The following is a 23,947-nucleotide window of genomic DNA, read 5'->3' as shown; positions in this document are numbered from 1 at the left end:
GCAGACAGTTCAGACCCGGACTGCACTTTTCTTATAGGAATGTTAAAGGTGGTATCGGAGTTGAATACTTAAGAGTGGTGTTAGGTTGGAGAGACACTGAGCCTTCATGGGGCCTGTAGCAGAGTGGATAGAATGCTACACTACAGAATGGATTGTGTGTTATATATATATCAGGCTAGGTGAGAAAGGTTTCATATTCACAGTATTAGTATTTCAGTGTAGTAATGCTTGAGAGCTGACTATTGCAGGACTCACTACAGAATGGATTGTGTGTTATATATATCAGATTAGGTGAGAAGGGTTTCATATTTACAGTTTTAGTATTTCAGTGTCATAATGCTTGTGAGCTGACTAGTGCAAGACCCACTACAGAATAAAATATGTCATATATATCAGGTTAAGAGAGAAGGGTTTCATATTCACAGTATTAGTATTTCAATATTGCAATGCTTGTGAGCTGACTAGTGCAGGACTGAATACATGATAGAATGTGTTATATATATCAGGTTAAGTGAAAAGGGTTTCATATTCACAGTATTAGTATTTCAGTGTTGTAATGTTTGTGAACTAACTAGTGCAGGACTCACTACCAAATGAAATGTGTGTTATATATATATCAGGTTAGGTGAGAAGGGTTTCATATTCATAGTATAATTATTTCAGTGTTGTAATGCTTGTGAGATGACTAGTGCAGGACTCACTACAGAATGGAATGTGTGTTATATATATCAGGTTAGGTGAAAAGGGTTTCATATTCACAGTAGTAGTATTTCAGTGTCGTAGTGCTTGTGAGCTGACCAGTGCAGGACTGACTACAGAATGGAATGTGACTTATATATATCAGGTTAGGTGAGAAGGGTTTCATATTCGGAATATTAGCATTTTAGTGTTGTAATGCTTGTGAGCTGACTAGTGCATGCTCACTACAGAATGGAATATCTTTTGTATTTATCAAGTTAGGTGAGAAGGGTTTCATATTCACAGTATTAGTATTTCAGTGTCATAATGCTTGTGAGCTGACTAGTGCAGGACTGACTACAGAATGGAATATGTCTTATATATATCTCATTCGGTGAGAAGGGTTTCATATTCAGAGTATTAGTAATTCAGTGTTGTAATGCTAGTGAGGTGACTAGTGCAGGACTCACTCCAGAATGGAATGTGGGTTATATATCAGGTTAGGTGAGAAGAGTTTCATATTCAGAGTATTAGTATTTCAGTGTTGTAATGCTTTTGAGCTGACTAGTGCATGACTCCCTACAGAATGGAATGTGTGTTATATATATCAGGTTAGGTGAGAAGGGTTTCATATACAGAGTATTAGTATTTCAGTGTTGTAATTCTTGTGAGTTGATTAGTGCAAGACTCACTACAGAATGGAATGAGTGTTATATATATCAGGTTAGGATTGAAAGGTTTCATATTCACAGTATTAGTATTTCAGTGTTATGCTTGTGAGCTAAGTAGTGCAGGACTGACTACAGAATGGAATGTGTGTTATATATATATGGATATATATATATATATATATATATATATATATATATATATATATATATATATATATATCAGGTTATGTAAGAAGGGTTTCATATTCCCAGTATTAGTATTTCAGTGTTGTAATGCTTGTGAGCTGACTAGTGCAGGACTCACTACAGAATGGAATGTGTGTTATATATATATATATATATATATATATATATATATATATCAGGCTAGGTGAGAAGGGTTTCATATACAGAGGATTAGTATTTCAGTGTTGTAATAATTGCGAGTTCATTAGTGGAAGGCTCACTACAGAATGGAATGTGCATTATATATATCAAATTAGTGGAGAAGGGTTTCATATTCACAGTATTAGTATTTCAGTGATTTAATGCTTATGGCATGACTAGTGCAGGACTCACTATATAATGGAATGTGTGTCATATATATCAGGTTAAGTGAGAAGCGTTTCATATTCACAGTATTAGCATTTCAGTGTTTTAATGCTTGTGAGTTGACTAGTGCAGGACTGACTACAGAATGGAATGTGTCTTATATATATCAGGTTAGGTGAGAAGGGTTTCATATTCAGAGAATTATCATTTCAGTATTTTAATGCTTGTGAGCTGACTAGTGCATGCTCACTACATAATGGATTGTGTGTTATATATACCAGGCTAGGTGAAAAAGGTTTCATATTCACAGTATTAGTATTTCAGTGTTGTAATGCTTGTGAGATGACTATTGCAGGACTCACTACAGAATGGAATGTGTGTTATATATATCAGATTAGGTGAGAAGGGTTTCATATTTATAGCTTTAGTATTTCAGTGTCATAATGCTTGTGAGCTGACTAGTGCAGGACTCACTAAAGAATAAAATATGTCATATATATCAGGTTAAGTGAGAAGGGTTTCGTATTCACAGTATTAGTATTTCAATATTGCAATGCGTGTGAGCTGACTATTGCTGGACTCACTACAGAATGGAATGTGTTTTATATATATCAAGTTAAATGAGAAGGGTTTCATATTCACAGTATTAGTATTTCAGTGTCATAATGCTTGTGAGCTGATTAGTGCAGGACTCACTATAAAATGGAATGTGTGTCATATATCAGGTTAGGTGAAAAAGGTTTCATATTCACAGTATTAGTATTTCAGTGTTGTAATGCTTGTGAGCTGACTAGTGCAGGACTCACTACAGAATAGAATGTGTTATATATATCAGGTTAAGTGAAAAGGGTTTCATATTTACAGTATTAGCATTTAAGTGTTGTAATGTTTGTAAGCTAACTATTGCAGGACTCACTACCAAATGAAATGTGTGTTATATATATCAGGTTAGGTGAGAATGGTTTCATATTCAGAGTATTAGTATTTCAGTGTTGTAATGCTTGTGAGCTGACTAGTGCAGGACTGACTACAGAATGGAATGCGTGTTATATAAATCGGGTTAGGTGAGAAGGGTTTCATATTCGCAGTATTAGTATTTCAGTGTTGTAATGCTTGTGAACTGACTAGTACAGGACTTACTACAAAATGGAATGTGTGTTATATATATCAGGTTAGGTTTGAAGGGTTTCATATTCACAGTATTAGTATTTCAGTGTTGTAATGCTTGTGAGCTAACTAGTGCAGGACTGACTACAGAATGGAATGTGTGTTTTATACATATATATATATATATATATATATGTATATATATATATATATATATATGTATATGTATATATATATATATATATATATATATATATATATATATATATATACATATATATATATATATATATATATATATATACATATATATATATATATGTCAGGTTAGGTGAGAAGGGTTTCATATTCAAAGAATTAGTATTTCAGTGTTGTAATGCTTGTGAGATGACTAGTGCAGGACTCACTACATAATGGAATGTGTGTTATATATATCAGGTTAGGTGAAAAGGGTTTCATATTCACAGTAATAGTATTTCAGTGTTGTAATGCTTGTGAGCTGACCAGGCAGGATGGACCACAGAATGGAATGTGTGTTTTATGTATGTATATATATATATATATATATATATATATATATATATATGTCAGGTTAGGTGAGAAGGGTTTCATATTCAAAGAATTAGTATTTCAGTGTTGTAATGCTTGTGAGATGACTAGTGCAGGACTCACTACAGAATGGAATGTGTCTTATATATATCAGGTTAGGTGAAAAGGGTTTCATATTCACAGTAATAGTATTTCAGTGTCGTAGTGCCAGTGAGCTGACTAGTGCAGGACTGACTACAGAATGGAATGTGTCTTATATATATCAGGTTAGGTGAGAAGGGTTTCACATTCAAAATATTAGCATTTTAGTGTTGTAATGATTGTGAGCTGACTAGTGCAGGACTCACTACAGAATGGAATGTGTGTTACATATATCAGGTTAGGTGAGAAGGGTTTCAAATTCAGAGTATTAGTATTTCAGTGTTGCAATGCTTTTCAGCTGACCAGTGCAGGACTCACTACAGAATGGAATATGTGTTACATATATCAGGTTAGGTGAAGAGGGTTTCATATTCAAATTATTAGTATTTCATCATTGTAATCATTGTGAGTTGACTAGTGCAGGACTCACTATAGAATGGAATGCGTATTATACATTCCAAGTAAGGTGAGAAGGGTTTCATATTCACAGTATTAGAATTTCAGTGTTGCAATGCTTTTTAGCTGACTAGTGCAGGACTCACTACAGAATGGAATGTGTGTTGTATATATCAGGTTAGGTGAGAAGGGATTCATATTCACAGTATTAGTATTTCAGTGTTGTAATGCTTGTGAGCTGACTAGTGCATGCTCACTACAGAATGGACTGTATGTTATATATATATCATTTAAGTGAGAATGGTTTCATATTCACAGTATTAGTATTTCACTGTCATAATGCTTGTGAGTTGACTAGTGCATGCTCAGTACAGCATTAAATGTATGTTATATATATCAAGTTAGGTGAGAACGGTTTCATATTCAGAGTATTAGAATTTCAGTGTTGTAATGCTTGTCAGCTGACTAGTGCATGCTCACTACAGAATGGAATATCTTTTATATTTATCAAGTTAGGTGAGAAGGGTTTCATATTTACAGTATTAGTATTTCAGTGTCATAATGCTTGTGAGCTGACTAGTGCAGGACTCACTCCAGAATGGAATATGGGTTATATATCAGGTTAGCTGAGAAGAGTTTCATATTCAGAGTATTAGTATTTCAGTGTTGTAATGCTTTTGAGCTGACTAGTGCATGACTCCCTACAGAATGGAATGTGTGTTATATATATATATATCAGGTTAGGTGAGAAGGGTTTCCTATACAGAGTATTAGTATTTCAGTGTTGTAATGCTTATGGGATGACTAGTGCAGGACTCACTATAGAATGGAATGTGTGTCATATATATCAGGTTAAGTGAGAAGGGTTTTATATTCACAGTATTAGCATTTCAGTGTTGTAATGCTTGTGAGCTGACTAGTGCAGGACTGACTACAGAATGGAATGTGTCTTATATATATATCAGGTTAGGTGAGATGGGTTTCATATTCAGAGTATTATCATTTCAGTATTTTAATGCTTGTGAGCTGCCTAGTGCATGCTCACTAAAGAATGGATTGTGTGTTATACATATTTCAGGCTAGGTGAAAAAGGTTTCATATTCACAGTATTAGTATTTCAGTGTTGTAATGCTTGAGAGCTTACTATTGCAGGACTCACTACAAAATGGATTGTGTGTTATATATATATCAGATTAGGTGAGAAGGGTTTCATATTTACAGTTTTAATATTTCAGTGTCATAATGCTTGTGAGCTGACTAGTGCAGGACCCACTACAGAATAAAATATGTCATATATATCAGGTTAAGAGAGAAGGGTTTCATATTCACAGTATTAGTATTTCAATATTGCAATGCTTGTGAGCTGACTATTGCTGGACTCACTACAGAATGGAATGTGTCTTATATATATATCATATTAAGTGAGAAGGGTTTCATATTCACAGTATTAGTATTTCAGTGTCGTAATGCTTGTGAGCTGATTGGTGCAGGACTAACTATAGAATGGAAAGTGTGTCATATATCAGGTTAGGTGAAAAGGGTTTCATATTCACAGTATTAGTATTTCAGTGTTGTAATGCCTCTGAGCTGACTAGTGCAGGACTCACTGCAGAATAGAATGTGTGTTATATATATATATATATATATATATCAGGTTAGGTGAGAAGGTTTTCATATTTACAGTATAAGTATTTTAATGTCGTTATGCTTGTGAGCTGACTAGTGCAGGACTCACTACATGATAGAATGTGTTATATATATCAGGTTAAGTGAAAAGGGTTTCATATTCATAATATTAGTATTTCAGTGTTGTAATGTTTGTGAGCTAACTAGTGCAGGACTCACTACCAAATGAAATGTGTGTTTTATATATATATATATCAGGTTAGGTGAGAAGGGTTTCATATTCATAGTATAATTATTTCAGTGTTGTAATGCTTGTGAAATGACTAGTGCAGGACTCACTACAGAATGGAAAGTGTGTTATATATATCAGGTTAGGTGAAAAGGGTTTCATATTCACAGTAATAGTATTTCTGTGCCGTAGTGCTTGTGAGCTGACCAGTGCAGGACTCACTATAGAATGGAATGTGTATTATACATACCAAGTAAGGTGAGAAGGGTTTCATATTCACAGTATTAGAATTTCAGTGTTGCAATGCTTTTTAGCTGACTAGTGTAGGACTCACTACAGAATGGAATGTGTGTTGTATATATCAGGTTAGGTGAGAAGGGATTCATATTCACAGTATTAGTATTTCAGTGTTGTAATGCTTGTGAGCTGACTAGTGCATGCTCACTACAGAATGGAATGTATGTTATATATATCTTTTAAGTGAGAATGGTTTCATAATCACAGTATTAGCATTTCAGTGTCATAATGCTTGCGAGTTCACTAGTGCATGCTCAGTACAGCATGGAATGTGTGTTATATATATATATCAAGTTAGGTGAGAAGGGTTTCATATTCAGAGTATTAGTATTTCAGTGTTGTAATGCTTGTCAGCTGACTAGTGCATGCTCACTACAGAATTGAATATGTTTTATATTTATCAAGTTAGGTGAGAAGGGTTTCATATTCATAGTATTAGTATTTCAGTGTCATAATGCTTGTGAGCTGACTAGTGCAGGACTGACTACAGAATGGAATATGTCAAATATATATCATTCGGTGAGAAGGGTTTCATATTCAGAGAATTAGTAATTCAGTGTTGTAATGCTAGTGAGCTGACTAGTGCATGACTCACTGCAGAATGGAATGTGGGTTATATATCAGATTAGGTGAGATGGGTTTCATATTCAGAGTATTAGTATTTCAGTGTCGTAATGCTTTTGAGCTCACTAGTGCATGACTCCCTACAGAATGGAATGCGTGTTATATATATATATCAGGTTAGGTGAGAAGGGTTTCATATTCACAGTATTAGCATTTCAGTGTTGTAATGTTTGTGAGCTAACTAGTGCAGGACTCACTACAAAATGGAATGTGTGTTATATATATCAGATTAGGTTTGAAGGGTTTCATATTCACAGTATTAGTATTTCAGTGTTGTAATGCTTGTGAGCTTACTAGTGCAGGACTGACTACAGAATGGAATGTGTGTTTTATATATATATATATATATATATCTATAGATATCTATATATATATATATATATATATATATATATATATATATATATAAATATAAATATATATATATATATATATATATATGTGTCAGGTTAGGTGAGAAGGGTTTCATATTCAAAGAATTAGTATTTCAGTGTTGTAATGTTTGTGAGATGACTAGTTCAGGACTCAGTACAGAACGGAATGTGTGTTTTATACACACACACACACACACATACATATATATATATATATATATATATATATATATATATATATATATATATATATATATAGATATCTATATCAGGTTATGTGAGAAGGGTTTCATATTCCCAGTATTGGTATTTCAGCGTTTTAATTCTTGTGAGCTGACTAATGCAGGAGGCAGTACAGAATGGAATGTGTGTTATATATATATATCAGGTTAGGTGAGAAGGGTTTCATATACAGAGGATTAGTATTTCAGTGTTGTAATCCTCGCGAATTGATTAGTGGAAGACTCACTACAGAATGGAATGTGCATTATATATATCAAGTTAGGCGAGAAGAGTTTCATATTCACAGTATTAGTATTTCAGCGATGTAATGCTTATGGGATGACTAGTGCAGGACTCACTATAGAATGGAATGTGTGTCATATATATCAGGTTAATTGAGAAGGGTTTCATATTCAGAGTATTATCATTTCAGTATTTTATTGCTTGTGAGCTGACTAGTGCAGGACTGACTACAGAATGGAATGTGTCCTATATATATCAGGCTAGGTGAGAAAGGTTTCATATTCACAGTATTAGTATTTCGGTGTCATAATGCTTGTGAGCTGACTAGTGCAGGACTCACTACATAATAAAATATGTCATATATATCAGGTTAAGTGAGAAGGGTTTCATATTCGCAGTATTAGTATTTCAATATTGCAATGCGTGTGAGCTGACTATTGCTGGACTCACTACAGAATGGAATGTGTCATATATATCATGTTAAGTGAGAAGGGTTTCATATTCACAGTATTAGTATTTCAGTGTCGTAATGCTTGTGAGCTGATTAGTGCAGGACTCACTATAGAATGGAATGTGTGTCATATATTAGGTTAGGTGAAAAGGTTTTCATATTCACAGTATTAGTATTTCAGTGTTGTAATGCTTGTGAGCTGACTAGTGCAGGACTCACTACAGAATAGAATGTGTTTTTTATATATGTATGTATATATATATATATATATATATCAGGTTAGGTGAGAAGGTTTTCATATTTACAGTATTAGTATTTCAGTGTCGTTATGCTTGTGAGCTGACTAGTGCAGGACTCACTACATGATAGAATGTGTTATAAATATCAGGTTAAGTGAAAAGGGTTTCATATTCACAGTATTACTATTTCAGTGTTGTAATGTTTGTGAGCTAACTAGTGCAGGACTCACTACCAAATGAAATGTGTGTTATATATATCAGGTTAGGTGAGAAGGGTTTCATATTCATAGTATAATTATTTCAGTGTTGTAATGCTTGTGAGATGGCTACTGCAGGACTCACTACAGAAGGAATGTGTGTTATATATGTCAGGTTAGGTGAAAAGGGTTTCATATTCACAATAATAGTATTTCAGTGTCGTAGTGCTTGTGAGCTGACCAGTGCAGGACTGACTACAGAATGGAATGCGTCTTATATATATCAGGTTAGGTGAGAAGGGTTTCATATTCGGAATATTAGCATTTTAGTGTTCTAATGCTTGTGAGCTGACTAGTGCAGGACTGACTACAGAATGGAATATGTCTTACATATATCTCGTTCGGTGAGAAGAGTTTCATATTCAGAGTATTAGTAATTCAGTGTTGTAATGCTAGTGAGCTGACTAGTGCAGGACTCACTCCAGAATGGAATGTGGGTTATATATCAGGTTAGGTGAGAAGAGTTTCATATTCAGAGTATTAGTATTTCAGTGTTGTAATGCTTTTGAGCTGACTAGTGCATGACTCCCTACAGAATGGAATGTGTGTTATATATATATATATATATCAGGTTAGGTGAGAAGGGTTTCATGTACAGAGTATTAGTATTTCAGTGTTGTAATTCTTGTGAGTTGATTAGTGCAAGACTCACTACAGAATGTAATGTGTGTTATATATATATATCAGGTTAGGTTTGAAGGGTATCATATTCACAGTATTAGTATTTCAGTGTTGTAATGCTTGTGAGCTAACTAGTGCAGGACTGACTACAGAATGGAATGTGTGTTATATATATATATATATATATGTTATGTGAGAAGTGTTTCATATTCCCAGTATCAGTAGTTCAGTGTTGTAATGCTTGTGAGCTGACTAGTGCAGGACTCACTACAGAATGGAATGTGTGTTTTATGTATATATATATATTCACAGTATTAGTATTTCAGTGTTGTAATGCTTGTGAGCTAACTAGTGCAGGACTGACTACAGAATGGAATGTGTGTTTTATATATATATATATATATATATATATGTTATGTGAGAAGTGTTTCATATTCCCAGTATCAGTAGTTCAGTGTTGTAATGCTTGTGAGCTGACTAGTGCAGGACTCACTACAGAATGGAATGTGTGTTTTATATATATATATATATATATATATATATATATATATATATATATATATCAGGCTAGGAATGTGCATTATATATATATCAAATTAGGGGAGAAGGGTTTCATATTCACAGTATTAGTATTTCAGTGATGTAATGCTTATGTGATGACTAGTGCAGGACTCACTATAGAATGGAATCTGTGTCATATATATCAGGTTAAGTGAGAAGGGTTTCATAGTCACAGTATTAGCATTTCAGTGTTGTAATGCTTGTGAGCAGACTAGTGCAGGACTGACTACAGAATGGAATGTGTCTTATATATATATTAGGTTAGGTGAGAAGGGTTTCATATTCAGAGAATTATCCTTTCAGTATTTTAATGCTTTTGAGCTGACTAGTGCATGCTCACTACAGAATGGATTGTGTGTTATATATACCAGGCTAGGTGAAAAAGGTTTCATATTCACATTATTAGTATTTCAGTGTTGTAATGCTTGTGAGCTGACTATTGCAGGACTCACTACAGAATGGAATGTGTGTTATATATATCAGATTAGGTGAGAAGGGTTTCAAATTTACAGCTTTAGTATTTCAGTGTCATAATGCTTGTGAGCTAACTAGTACAGGACTCACTACAGAATAAAATATATCGCATATATCAGGTTAAGTGAGAAGGGTTTCATATTCACAGTATTAGTATTTCAATATTGCAATGCTTGTGAGCTGACTATTGCTGGACTCACTACAGAATGGAATGTGTTTTACATATATCATGTTAAATAAGAAGGGTTTCATATTCACAGTATTAGTTTTTCAGTGTCGTAATGCTTGTGAGCTGTATAAAATGGAATGTGTGTCATATATCAGGTTAGATGAAAAGGGTTTCATATTCACAGTATTAGTATTTCAGTGTTGTAATGCTTGTGAGCTGATTAGTGCAGGACTCACTACAGAATAGAATGTGTTATATATATCAAGTTAAGTGAAAAAGGTTTCAAATTTACAGTATTAGTATTTCAGTGTTGTAATGTTTGTGAGCTAACTAGTGCAGGACTCACTACCAAATGAAATGTGTGTTATATATATCAGGTTAGGTGAGAAGGGTTTCATATTCAGAGTATTAGTATTTCAGTGTTGTAATGCTTGTGAGCTGACTAGTGCAGGAATGACTACAGAATGGAATGCGTGTAATATAAATCGGGTTAGGTGAGAAGGGTTTCATATTCGCAGTATTAGTATTTCAGGGTTGTAATGCTTGTGAACTGACTAGTATAGGACTTACTACACAATGGAATGTGTGTTATATATATTAGGTTAGGTTTGAAGGGTTTCATATTCACAGTATTAGTATTTCAGTGTTGTAATGCTTGTGAGCTGGCTAGTGCAGGACTGACTACAGAATGGAATGTGTGTTTATATATATATATATATATATATATATATATATATATATATATATATATGTCAGGTTAGGTGAGAAGGGTTTCATATTCAAAGAATTAGTATTTCATTGCTGTAATGCTTGTGAGATGACTAGTGCAGGACTCACTACAGAATTGAATATGTGTTATATATATCAGGTTAGGTGAAAAGGGTTTCATATTCACGGTAATAGTATTTCAGTGTCGTAGTGCTTGTGAGCTGACCAGTGCAGGATGGACTACAGAATGGAATGTGCCTTATATATATCAGGTTAGGTGAGAAGTGTTTGATATTCGGAATATTAGCATTTTAGTGTTGTAATGATTGTGAGCTGACTAGTGCAGGACTCACTACAGAATGGAATGTGTCTTACATATATCAGGTTAGGTGAGAAGGGTTTCATATTCAGAGTATTAGTATTTCAGTGTTGCAATGCTTTTCAGCTGACTAGTGCAGGACTCAATACAGAATGGAATGTGTGTTACATATATCAGGTTAGGTGAGAAGGGTTTCATATTCAGATTATTTGTATTTCATCATTGTAATCATTGTGAGTTGACAAGTGCAGGACTCACTATAGAATGGAATGCGTATTATACATTCCAAGTAAGGTGAGAAGGGTTTCATATTCACAGTATTAGAATTTCAGTGTTGCAATGCTTTTTAGCTGACTAGTGCAGGACTCACTACAGAATGGAATGTGTGTTGTATATATCAGGTTAGGTGAGAAGGGATTCATATTCACAGTATTAGTATTTCAGGTTTGTAATGCTTGTGAGCTGACTAGTGCATGCTCACTACAGAATGGAATGTATGTTATATATATATATAATTTAAGTGAGAATGGTTTCATATTCACAGTATTAGTATTTCACTGTCATAATGCTTGCAAGTTGACTAGTGCATGCTCAGTACAGCATGGAATGTGTGTTATATATATCAAGTTAGCTAAGAAGGGTTTCATATTCAGAGTATTAGTATTTCAGTGTTGTAATGCTTGCCAGCTGACTAGTGCATGCTCACTACAGAATGGAATATCTTTTATATTTATCAAGTTAGGTGAGAAGGGTTTCATATTCACAGTATTAGTATTTCAGTGTCATAATGCTTGTGAGCTGACTAGTGCAGGACTGACTACAGAATGGAATATGTCTTATATATATCTCATTCGGTGAGAAGGGTTTCATATTCAGAGTATTAGTAATTCAGTGTTGTAATGCTAGTGAGCTGACTAGTGGAAGACACACTCCAGAATGGAATGTGGGTTATATATCAGGTTAGCTGAGAAGAGTTTCATATTCAGAGTATTAGTATTTCAGTGTTGTAATGCTTTTGAGCTGACTAGTGCATGACTCCCTACAGAATGGAATGTGTGTTATATATATATCAGGTTAGGTGAGAAGGGTTTCATATACAGAGTATTAGTATTTCAGTGTTGTAATTCTTGTGAGTTGATTAGTGCAAGACTCACTACAGAATGGAATGTGTGTTATATATATCAGGTTAGGTTTGAAGGGTTTCATATTCACAGTATTAGTATTTCAGTGTTGTAATGCTTGTGAGCTGACTAGTGCAGGACTCACTACAGAATGGAATGTGTGTTTTATATATATATATATATATATATATATATATATATATATAAATATATATATATATATATATATATATATATAAATATCAGGCTAGGTGAGAAGGGTTTCATATACAGAGGATGAGTATTTCAGTGTTGTAATCCTTGCGAGTTGATTAGTGGAAGACTCACTACAGAATGGAATGTGCATTATATATATCAAGGTAGGGGAGAAGGGTTTCATATTCACAGTATTAGTATTTCAGTGATGTAATGCTTATGTGATGACTAGTGCAGGACTTACTATAGAATGGAATGTGTGTCATATATATCAGGTTAAGTGAGAAGGGTTTCATATTCACAGAATTAGCATTTCAGTGTTGTAATGCTTGTGAGCTGACTAGTGCAGGACTGACTACAAAATGGAATGTGTCTTATATATATATATATCAGGCTAGGTGAGAAGGGTTTCATATACAGAGGATTAGTATTTCAGTGTTGTAATCCTTGAGAGTTGATTAGTGGAAGACTCACTACAGAATGGAATGTGCATTATATATATCAAGGTATGGGAGAAGGGTTTCATATTCACAGTATTAGTATTTCAGTGATGTAATGCTTATGGGATGACTAGTGCAGGACTTACTATAGAATGGAATGTGTGTCATATATATCAGGTTAAGTGAGAAGGGTTTCATATTCACAGAATTAGCATTTCAGTGTTGTAATGCTTGTGAGCTGACTAGTGCAGGACTGACTACAAAATGGAATGTGTCTTATATATATATATCAGGTTAGGTGAGAAGGGTTTCATATTCAGATAATTATCATTTCAGTATTTTAGTGCTTGTGAGCTGACTAGTGCATGCTCACTACAGAATGGATTGTGTGTTATATATATCATCTAGGTGAAAAAGGTTTCATATTCACAGTACTTGTATTTCAGTGTTTTAATGCTTGTGAGCTGACTAGTGCAGGACTCACTACAGAATGGAATGTGTGTTATATATATATATATATATATATATATATATATATATATATATATATATATATCAGGCTAGGTGAGAAGGGTTTCATATACAGAGGATTAGTATTTCAGTGTTGTAATCCTTGAGAGTTGATTAGTGGAAGACTCACTATAGAATGGAATGTGCATTATATATATCAAATTAGGGGAGAAGGGTTTCATATTCACAGTATTAGTATTTCAGTGATGTAATGCTTATGGGATGACTAGTGCAGGACTCACTATAGAATGGAATCTGTGTCATATATATCAGGTTAAGTGAGAAGGGTTTCATATTCACAGTATTAGCATTTCAGTGTTGTAATGCTTGTGAGCTGACTAATGCAGGATTGACTACAGAATGGAATGTGTCTTATATATATATATATATCAGGTTAGGTGAGAAGGGTTTCATATTCAGAGAATTATAGTTTCAGTATTTTAATGCTTGTGAGCTGACTAGTGCATGCTCACTACAGAATGGATTGTGTGTTATATATATCAGGCTAGGTGAAAAAGGTTTCATATTTACAGTATTAGTATTTCAGTGTTGTAATGCATGTGAGCTGACTATTGCAGGACTCACTACAGAATGGAATGTGTGTTATATATATCAGATTATGTGAGAAGGGTTTCATATTTACAGCTTTAGTATTTCAGTGTCGTAATGCTTGTGAGCTGACTAGTGCAGGACTCACTACAGAATAAAATATGTCATATATATATCAGGTTAAGTGAGAAGGGTTTCATATTCACAGTATTAGTATTTCAATATTGCAATGCTTGTGAGCTGACTATTGCTGGACTGACTACAGAATGGAATGTGTTTTATATATATCATGTTAAATGAGAAGGGTTTCATATTCACAGTATTAGTATTTCAGTGTCGTAATGCTTGTGAGCTGATTAGTGCAGGACTCACTATAAAATGGAATGTGTGTCATATATCAGGTTAGGTGAAAAGGGTTTCATATTCACAGTATTAGTATTTCTGTGCTGTAATGCTTGTGAGCTGACTAGTGCAGAACTCACTACAGAATAGAATGTGTTATATATATCAGGTTAAGTGAAAAGGGTTTCATATTTACAGTATTAGTATTTCAGTGTTGTAATGTTTGTGAGCTAACTAGTGCAGGACTCACTACCAAATGAAATGTGTGTTATATATATCAGGTTAGGTGAGAAGGGTTTCATATTCTGAGTATTAGTAATTCAGTGTTGTAATGCTTGTGAGCTGACTAGTGCAGGACTGACTACAGAATGGAATGCGTGTTATATATATCAGGTTAGGTGAGAAGGGTTTCATATTCGCAGTATTAGTATTTCAGTGTTGTAATGCTTGTGAACTGACTAGTACAGGACTTACTACAAAATGGAATGTGTGTTATACATATCAGGTTAGGTTTGAAGGGTTTCATATTCACAGTATTAGTATTTCAGTGTTGTAATGCTTGTGAGCTATCTAGTGCAGGACTGACTACAGAATGGAATGTGTGTTTTATATATATATATATATATATATATATATATATATATATATATATATATACATATATATGTCAGGTTAGGTGAGAAGGGTTTCATGTTCAAAGAATTAGTATTTCAGTGTTGTAATGTTTGTGAGCTGACTAGTACAGGACTCACTACAGAATGGAATGTGTCTTATATATATCAGGTTAGGTGAAAAGGGTTTCATATTCACAGTAATAGTATTTCAGTGTTGTAGTGCTTGTGAGCTGACCAGTGCAGGATGGACTACAGAATGGAATGTGTCTTATATATATCAGGTTAGGTGAGAAGTGTTTCATATTCGGAATATTAGCATTTTAGTGTTGTAATGCTTGTGAGCTGACTAGTGCAGGACTCACTACAGAATAGAATGTGTGTTACATATATCAGGTTTGGTGAGAAGGGTTTCATATTCAGAGTATTAGTATTTCAGTGTTGCAATGCTTTTCAGCTGACTAGTGCAGGACTCACTACAGAATGGAATGTGTGTTACATATATCAGGTTAGGTGAGAAGGGTTTCATATTCAGATTATTAGTATTTCATCAATGTAATCATTGTGAGTTGACAAGTGCAGGACTCACTATAGAATGGAATGTCTATTATACATACCAAGTAAGGTGAGAAGGGTTTCATATTCACAGTATTAGAATTTCAGTGTTGCAATGCTTTTTAGCTGACTAGTGCAGGACTCACTACAGAATGGAATGTGTGTTGTATATATCAGGTTAGGTGAGAAGGGATTCATATTCACAGTATTAGTATTTCAGTGTTGTAATGCTTGCAAGTTCACTAGTGCATGCTCAGTACAGCATGGAATGTGTGTTATATATATCAAGTTAGGTGAGAAGGGTTTCATATTCAGAATATTAGCATTTTAGTGATGTAATGCTTGTGAGATGACTAGTGCAGGATTCACTACAGAATGGAATGTGTGTTACATATATCAGGTTAGGTGAGAAGGGTTTCATATTCAGAGTATTAGTATTTCAGTGTTGCAATGCTTTTCAGCTGACTAGTGCAGGACTCACTACAGAATGGAATGTGTGTTACATATATCAGGTTAGGTGAGAAGGGTTTCATATTCAGATTATTAGTATTTCATCATTGTAATGATTGTGAGTTGACAAGTGCAGGACTCACTATAGAATGGAATGTATATTATACATACCAAGTAAGGTGAGAAGGGTTTCATATTCACAGTATTAGAATTTCAGTGTTGCAATGCTTTTTAGCTGACTAGTGCAGGACTCACTACAGAATGGAATGTGTGTTGTATATATCAGGTTAGGTGAGAAGGGATTCATATTCACAGTATTAGTATTTCAGTGTTGTAATGCTTGCGAGTTCACTAGTGCATGCTCAGTACAGCATGGAATGTGTGTTATATATATCAAGTTAGGTGAGAAGGGTTTCATATTCAGAGTATTAGTATTTCAGTGTTGTAATGCCTGTCAGCTGACTAGTGCATGCTCACTACAGAATGGAATATCTTTTATATTTATCAAGTTAGGTGAGAAGGGTTTCATATTCACAGTATTAGTATTTCAGTGTCATAATGCTTGTGAGCTGACTAGTGCAGGACTGACTACAGAATGGAATATGTCTTATATATATCTCGTTCGGTGAGAAGGGTTTCATATTCAGAGTATTAGTAATTCAGTTTTATAATGCTAGTGAGCTGACTAGTGCAGGACTCACTCCAGAATGGAATGTGGGTTATATATCAGGTTAGGTGAGAAGAGTTTCATATTCAGAGTATTAGTATTTCAGTGTTGTAATGCTTTTGAGCTGACTAGTGCATGACTCCCTACAGAATGGAATGTGTGTTATATATATATCAGGTTAGGTGAGAAGGGTTTCATATACAAAGTTTTAATATTTCAGTGTTGTAATTCTTCTGAGTTGATTAGTGCAAGACTCACTACAGAATGGAATGTGTGTTATATATATATATATATATATATATATATATCAAGCTAGGTGAGAAGGGTTTCATATACAGAGGATTAGTATTTCAGTGTTGTAATCCTTGCGAGTTGATTAGTGGAAGACTCACTACAGAATGGAATGTGCATTATATATATATCAAATTAGGGGAGAAGGGTTTCATATTCACAGTATTAGTATTTCAGTGATGTAATGCTTATGGGATGACTAGTGCAGGACTCACTATAGAATGGAATGTGTGTCATATATATCAGGTTAAGTGAGAAGGGTTTCATATTCACAGTATTAGCATTTCAGTGTTGTAATGTCTGTGAGCTGACTATTGCAGGACTGACTACAGAATGGAATGTGTCTTATATATATATCAGGTTAGCTGAGAAGGGTTTCATATTCAGAGTATTATCATTTCAGTATTTTAATGCTTGTGAGCTGACTAGTGCATGTTCACTACAGAATGGATTGTGTGTTATATATATCAGGCTAGGTGAGAAAGGTTTCATATTCACAGTATTAGTATTTCAGTGTTGTAATGCTTGTGAGCTGACTATTGCAGGACTCACTACAGAATGGAATGTGTGTTATATATATCAGATTAGGTGAGAAGGGTTTCATATTTACAGTTTTAATATTTCAGTGTCATAATGCTTGTGAGCTGACTAGTGCAGGACTCACTACAGAATAAAATATGTCATATATATCAGGTTAAGTGAGAAGGGTTTCATATTCACAGTATTAGTATTTCAATAGTGCAATGCTTGTGAGCTGACTATTGCTGGACTCACTACAGAATGGGATTTGTTTTATATATATCATGTTAAATGAGAAGGGTTTCATATTCACAGTATTAGTATTTTAGTGTTGTAATGCTTGTGAGCTGATTAGTGCAGGACTCACTATAAAATGGAATGTGTGTCATATATCAGGTTAGGTGAAAAGGGTTTCATATTCACAGTATTAGTATTTCAGTGTTGTAATGCTTGTGAGCTGACTAGTGCAGGACTCACTACAGAATAGAATGTGTTATATATATCAGGTTAAGTGAAAAGGGTTTCATATTTACAGTATTAGTATTTCAGTGTTGTAATGTTTGTGTGCTAACTAGTGCAGGACTCACTACCAAATGAAATGTGTGTTATATATATCAGGTTAGGTGAGAAGGGTTTCATATTCAGACTATTAGTATTTCAGTGTTGTAATGCTTGTGAGCTGACTAGTGCAGGACTGACTACAGAATGGAATGCGTGTTATATATATCGGGTTAGGTGAGAAGGGTTTCATATTCGCAGTATTAGTATTTCAGTGTTGTAATGCTTGTGAACTGACTAGTACAGGACTTACTACAGAATGAAATGTGTGTTATATATATCATGTTATGTGACAAGGGTTTCATATTCACAGTATTAGTATTTCAGTGTTGTAATGTTTGTGAGCTGACTAGTGCAGGACTCACTGTAGAATTTAATGTGTGTTATATATCAGGTTAGTTGAGAAGAGTTTTATATTCACAGTATTAGTATTTCACTGTTGTAATGATTGTGAGCTGACTAGGGCAGGACTCACTACAGAATGGAATGTGTGTTACATATATCAGGTTAGGTAAGAAGGGTTTCATATTCACGGTATTAGTACTTTAGTGTTGTAATGCTTGTGAAATGACTAGTACAGGACTTACTACAGAATGGAATGTGTGTTATATATATCGTGTTATGTGACAAGGGTTTCATATTTACAGTATTAGTATTTCAGTGTTTAATGCTTGTGAGCTGACTAATGCAGAACTCTCTACAGAATGGAATGTGTGTTATATATATCATGGTATGTGACAAGGGTTTCATATTCACAGTATTAGTATTTCAGTATTGCATTGCTTGTGAGCTGGCTATTGCTGGACTCACTACAGAATGGAATGTGTCATATATATCATGTTAAGTGAGAAGGTTTTCATATTCACAGTATTAGTATTTCAGTGTCGTAATGCTTGTGAGCTGATTAGTGCAGGACTCACTATAGAATGGAATGTGTGTCATATATCAGGTTAAGTGAGAAGGGTTTCACATTCACAGTATTAGTATTTCAGTTTTGTAATTCTTGTGAGCTGACTAGTGCAAGATTCACTACAGAATAGAATGTGTATTATATATATATCAGGTTAGGTGAGAAGGTTTTCATATTTACCGTATTAGTATTTCAGTGTCGTAATGTTTGTGAGCTGACTAGTGCAGGACTCACTACAGAATAGAATGTGTCATATATATATCAGGTTAAGTTAGAAGGGTTTCATATTCACAGTATTAGTATTTCAGTGTTGTAATGTTTGTGAGCTGACTAGGTCAGGACTCACTGCAGAATGGAATGTGTGTTATATATATCAGGTTAGGTGAGAAGGGTTTCATATTCACAGTATTAGTATTTCAGTGTTGTAATGCTTGTGAGCTGACTAGTGCAAAACTGACTGCAGAATGGAATGTGTGTTATATATATCAGGTTAGGTGAGAAGGGTTTCATATTCGCAGTATTATTACTTCAGTGTTGTAATGCTTGTGAACTGACTAGTGCAGGACTTACTAGAGAATGGAATGTGTGTTGTATATATCGTGTTATGTGACGGGTTTCATATTTACAGTATTAGTATTTCAGTGTTGTAATGCTTGTGAGCTGACTAGTGCAGAACTCTCTACAGAATGGAATGTGTGTTATATATCATGGTATGTGACAAGGGTTTCATATTCACAGTATTAGTATTTCGGTGTTGTAATGCTTTTGAGCCTACTAATGCAGGACTCACTACAACAAGTATATTATTATTTCAACTACTTTATATTTCTCCTTTTGGTCATATAGATAAGACCACTTACAAGGACCACTGTCCGGTTATGCATTTTATGGCTGAAATGCATCACTTTCTTTCTGATGCATGAGTGGATGGGTTAAAGTGCTCTACTGGCTGTATGTCTGAAGGAGGAGTATTTTCAGGCTTCAGTGTGCTCACCTTTTATGCCTAACCTTTCCTGTTTGGATCATTTTTGCAGAATTCCTGCAACTGTTGACAGGAAGTGTACTCCATGCTGTACCTGCATAAACATTATCCTAGGACTTGCTGCTGCTGTTCTTCACTGCCCTGAGTGGGTTAGGTTAGCAGTGGTCATCACTGTCCAGGTGTTCCTGTTCTTCAGGAAGATATCGACAATCCAGTTTAGTACAGACCATCATTTCCTACCAGTGCGTGTCATAGCGATGCATTAACTGTCAGTTACATGCCTGATTTTGGACCATCATCCTACATTTGCCATATCACCAGGTATAGTCTATATTTCCTCATCTAGGACAACACCAGCACAGAGACATATGCCATTGATTGATGGGCACTTAACTTTCAACTCTGTCATGGCAAACACATTAAATAAGTGTATTACGTGCGTTAAGCTTATTACAATCCCACTGGTACTTCACTAAGTCTAGATGTCATGATTCCTAAGACCTTCCTCTTCTTTATACCCTTTGGCTATCCTCCTCCTCCTAGTTTGTTGATTTTCTCATGATTCATTAAACATTTATTTTTCCTAAATGCAGTTTGTTGTCATGGTGATACCTATGCTGAAATGTAAAAAATATGAGGATGGCTGATACATGATCTCTGTTTTTTATCTTACTAGCCATGCTAACAATTATTTAGACTTGGATTAGATGGAAAGGAGAAGTGGAATTAAATGCAAAAAGTTTTGAACTCCTCCCACAAGCATCATGTTGTTACATTCTTTTTTGTGATTTTAGGGTGGAATTGGAGGCACCGAGGAGCGTGTTTCCCTAACATCCTTTGTCATCATTGCTCTCTACCATGTGAACAAAACATATGCAGACCTCAATGAGCAAAAGAAGCTGGTAATGTAATGCCTATTTTCTATCTGTCTATGTCAAAGATGATTATAACACAAATGAAGTTTGCATGTCTATTATATGACTATATATGCTTGCAGCTGGTTGTTTGGATAAAACTGTGGAATATTTGTAGCTACTCTTCATGCAATAATATCTACATTATTTATTTTTTTTTATTTTTGTATAGAACAGCTATTACTTTAGTAATACTTACATTGTTTTCTGATTTTTTTCTAATACGCCACATAGACTATGTCATGCATACAAATGGGAGAACAAGAGTCATCTGTGAAGTCTATTTGTATATATGACTAGCTTTATAAATGCTCTGCCCTCCCATACATACACCTCCAACTTCTGTATCTGAAACTCTATTTCACACCATGCTCATCCTGCCCCCCCCCCATCTCAGTCATTCCATCTCTGATGTAGACCCATCCCCATTATTACATTCTATTTTAGTGCTACTTTTTTGTAAACAATTATTTCTTAAATCTCCTTTCAGGACTTATTGTGTCCCAACAAGTAAAATCTGTGATCCATCAGATTTCCCCAAGTGTCTTCTTTCCAAGGAGTTGTCAATTTATTTATTAATTTTATTTTACATTTGCCTCATCTGGGTATGAGAACCCCTTTTCAGTGCAGGCCTAGGGAAAAAGCTCCACATGACAATAAGACATAAATTACAAACTATACAATTAGAATATGTATCTTACCTGTTTATGGATGCATACACATACATTCATGCATAACATTTTCTTAACTTTAATGATAGAATATGCTATTTGTAGACATATACAGTCACAGAAGAAATAAAGTGCCTACAGAGGATAAAATACAGAAACATGTATTACCCATTGTATGTCTTATAATTCATTATTCACTATACAGATATTTATATATTTGTATGTGTTTCTTTCCAAGTACATGTTGCAGGAAGTGTGCCCAGGTGGCTTGTTATTATAGGTGTAAAAACTTAACTTGGGAAATGACATTGGCAGTTTAAAGTTTCTCTTAGATATCATTTGAGCTGTAGCTTAAAAGTTTGTATTTATTTAATTTGCTTGAAGGGAGTTGGTATTTAGTACCCATTAGTTTGTAAGTAGCATTCACATGCTCATTAATTCTTTTCTCTAGGCTGACATCACACCTGTATTTCTAATAGGTTAACACATGACTTTCTCAGCTATTTCTATTGTGCTCTATAAACCCTCAAAATACAGAATTCTTCCTTATGAATGGATATGAGAATTGTACACAATACTGATATGGAATCTCTGCACACACTCTATAGTGCCAGCCCTACCTCATTTCTTTTGCTAGGAGGTGAGCCCCTGTGCAACTTTCTCCACTGCCATCTTTAATTATGCCGGTTGATTCATATTACTTGTAAAGCTTATACCTGGATCACACTTAGCTGTATCTTCTGTACCCCCCTTTTCCTTTGCAACATATCCTAAAACTTCAGGCAGAAATGAAAGACAAAGCCCCTGGTGATAAACCTCATCAGCCGTTTTACAGGCCAACCTCACAGTTATTTTCCCATGTCGTCATTCACCAGCCTTTTCCCATGTTATACTATCAGCCATGGGCATAAACAGGCGTATTCCATGTACATCATGGCATAGAAGTTTTTTTAATATAATTTATTTTCTGAAATGAGATATACTACATTTTTTTTTAATTTGCACGATTATCAAATGGAGTAAAAAAATAACTATCCCACCCCCTTTATCAGCTATACGAAAGCATATACCGTCATGTGCAATCAATTCTATTAGAGCAGAAAACTCTTCACGACTTAGATTCTTAAAACCATTATGATTTTTCTTACTGAAACATCCATATATATCATCGTCACATAATCTAAAAAACACCTCTACTAGACATGGATTTATAGGTGTGTGCATACTAGGTTTCTTTAAAACAGAAACAGCTGAATTAGCATTGCCAAATTGCAACTTCAAAGATAAATTGCGTAGCTATTGCTCCTAGCAATTTATATATAGCACTTGTTATTGCCTGCTGCATACTTTTTACTGTATTTTATTGCTATTAACTAATCTGCACGGTTATACTAAAATTGTCTGCCTTACAGGGCCTGATAAATAAGGTTGTTACTGTCACACTGTTTGTAAAGCTTTTAGCTAGCTTCACTGTGTGAAAGGTATTAACGAGAAATTTTCTCTACTTGTTAAGCACCTGTTTGTTTGTTCTGATTTCCTGCCAAGGAGTGTATCATATAACTGATTTGTTTGCAGTTAAAAGCATTCTGTAGAGTCTCCTTGCACCTTTATCTGTTTAAAAACTTTGATTTTGTGCGTCACTGCTGTTCTTCTAATGTGATAAACATTTCTGTAATGTTTGCTGTCTAAAAGAGTGTAGGCTACTAGTTTTAGTATTGTTTCCTACCCTTCCTCCCTGTTGGTGTCTTGCTGTTACACTTCGTGGCTTTGCAGTTGCCCACCCCTACTGTATATTTGATCTGGGACACTCATCCCAGTGTAGTGTCATTAGCTCATTCTACCTAATACAGAGATAACATTTGAGAAGGCCAACCCAATTAGTTTCCTAACCTTGAATTATCTTCTGCTTCTCCTCTCTCCCTTTCCTTTACAAAAAAAAAAAAAAATTGCTAGAATCTTCTTGTGTGTTGCTTAACTGTAATAAAAAATATGAGCTGAGCTGATTGAAGGAAGGACACTGAGGAAACTCAGAGCTATAATATATAACATTAAGTATCCTGTTTTTTGTTTATTTTGTTCTTTATTTCTTTGTTATTTATAGCACTTTGTGTGCTGTGTATTTTTCTAGCTAGTTTCACTGTGTGTGAGGTATTAACTGGAAATTGTCCACTTTTA

At 34.5% G+C, this 23,947-nt stretch overlaps 1 protein-coding gene across 2 annotated transcripts in view; it reads left to right on the top strand.

Annotated features, from left to right (window-relative positions):
• C4B (complement C4B (Chido blood group)) overlaps positions 1 to 23,947 on the top strand; it is an 876,141-nt gene that overhangs the window by 607,126 nt on the left and 245,068 nt on the right. For both annotated transcript variants that reach the window (XM_044083184.1, XM_044083183.1), the window contains exon 27: positions 20,982 to 21,089. In XM_044083184.1, the coding sequence (XP_043939119.1) occupies positions 20,982 to 21,089 (108 nt within the window). The remainder of the gene's footprint in view (positions 1 to 20,981; positions 21,090 to 23,947) is intronic.

Source organism: Protopterus annectens, chromosome 9.part0, assembly GCF_019279795.1.
Source record: "Protopterus annectens isolate FY-2018-M chromosome 9.part0, PAN1.0, whole genome shotgun sequence".
Classification (NCBI taxonomy): domain Eukaryota; kingdom Metazoa; phylum Chordata; order Ceratodontiformes; family Protopteridae; genus Protopterus; species Protopterus annectens.
This window is presented reverse-complemented; position numbering and strand designations above follow the sequence as displayed.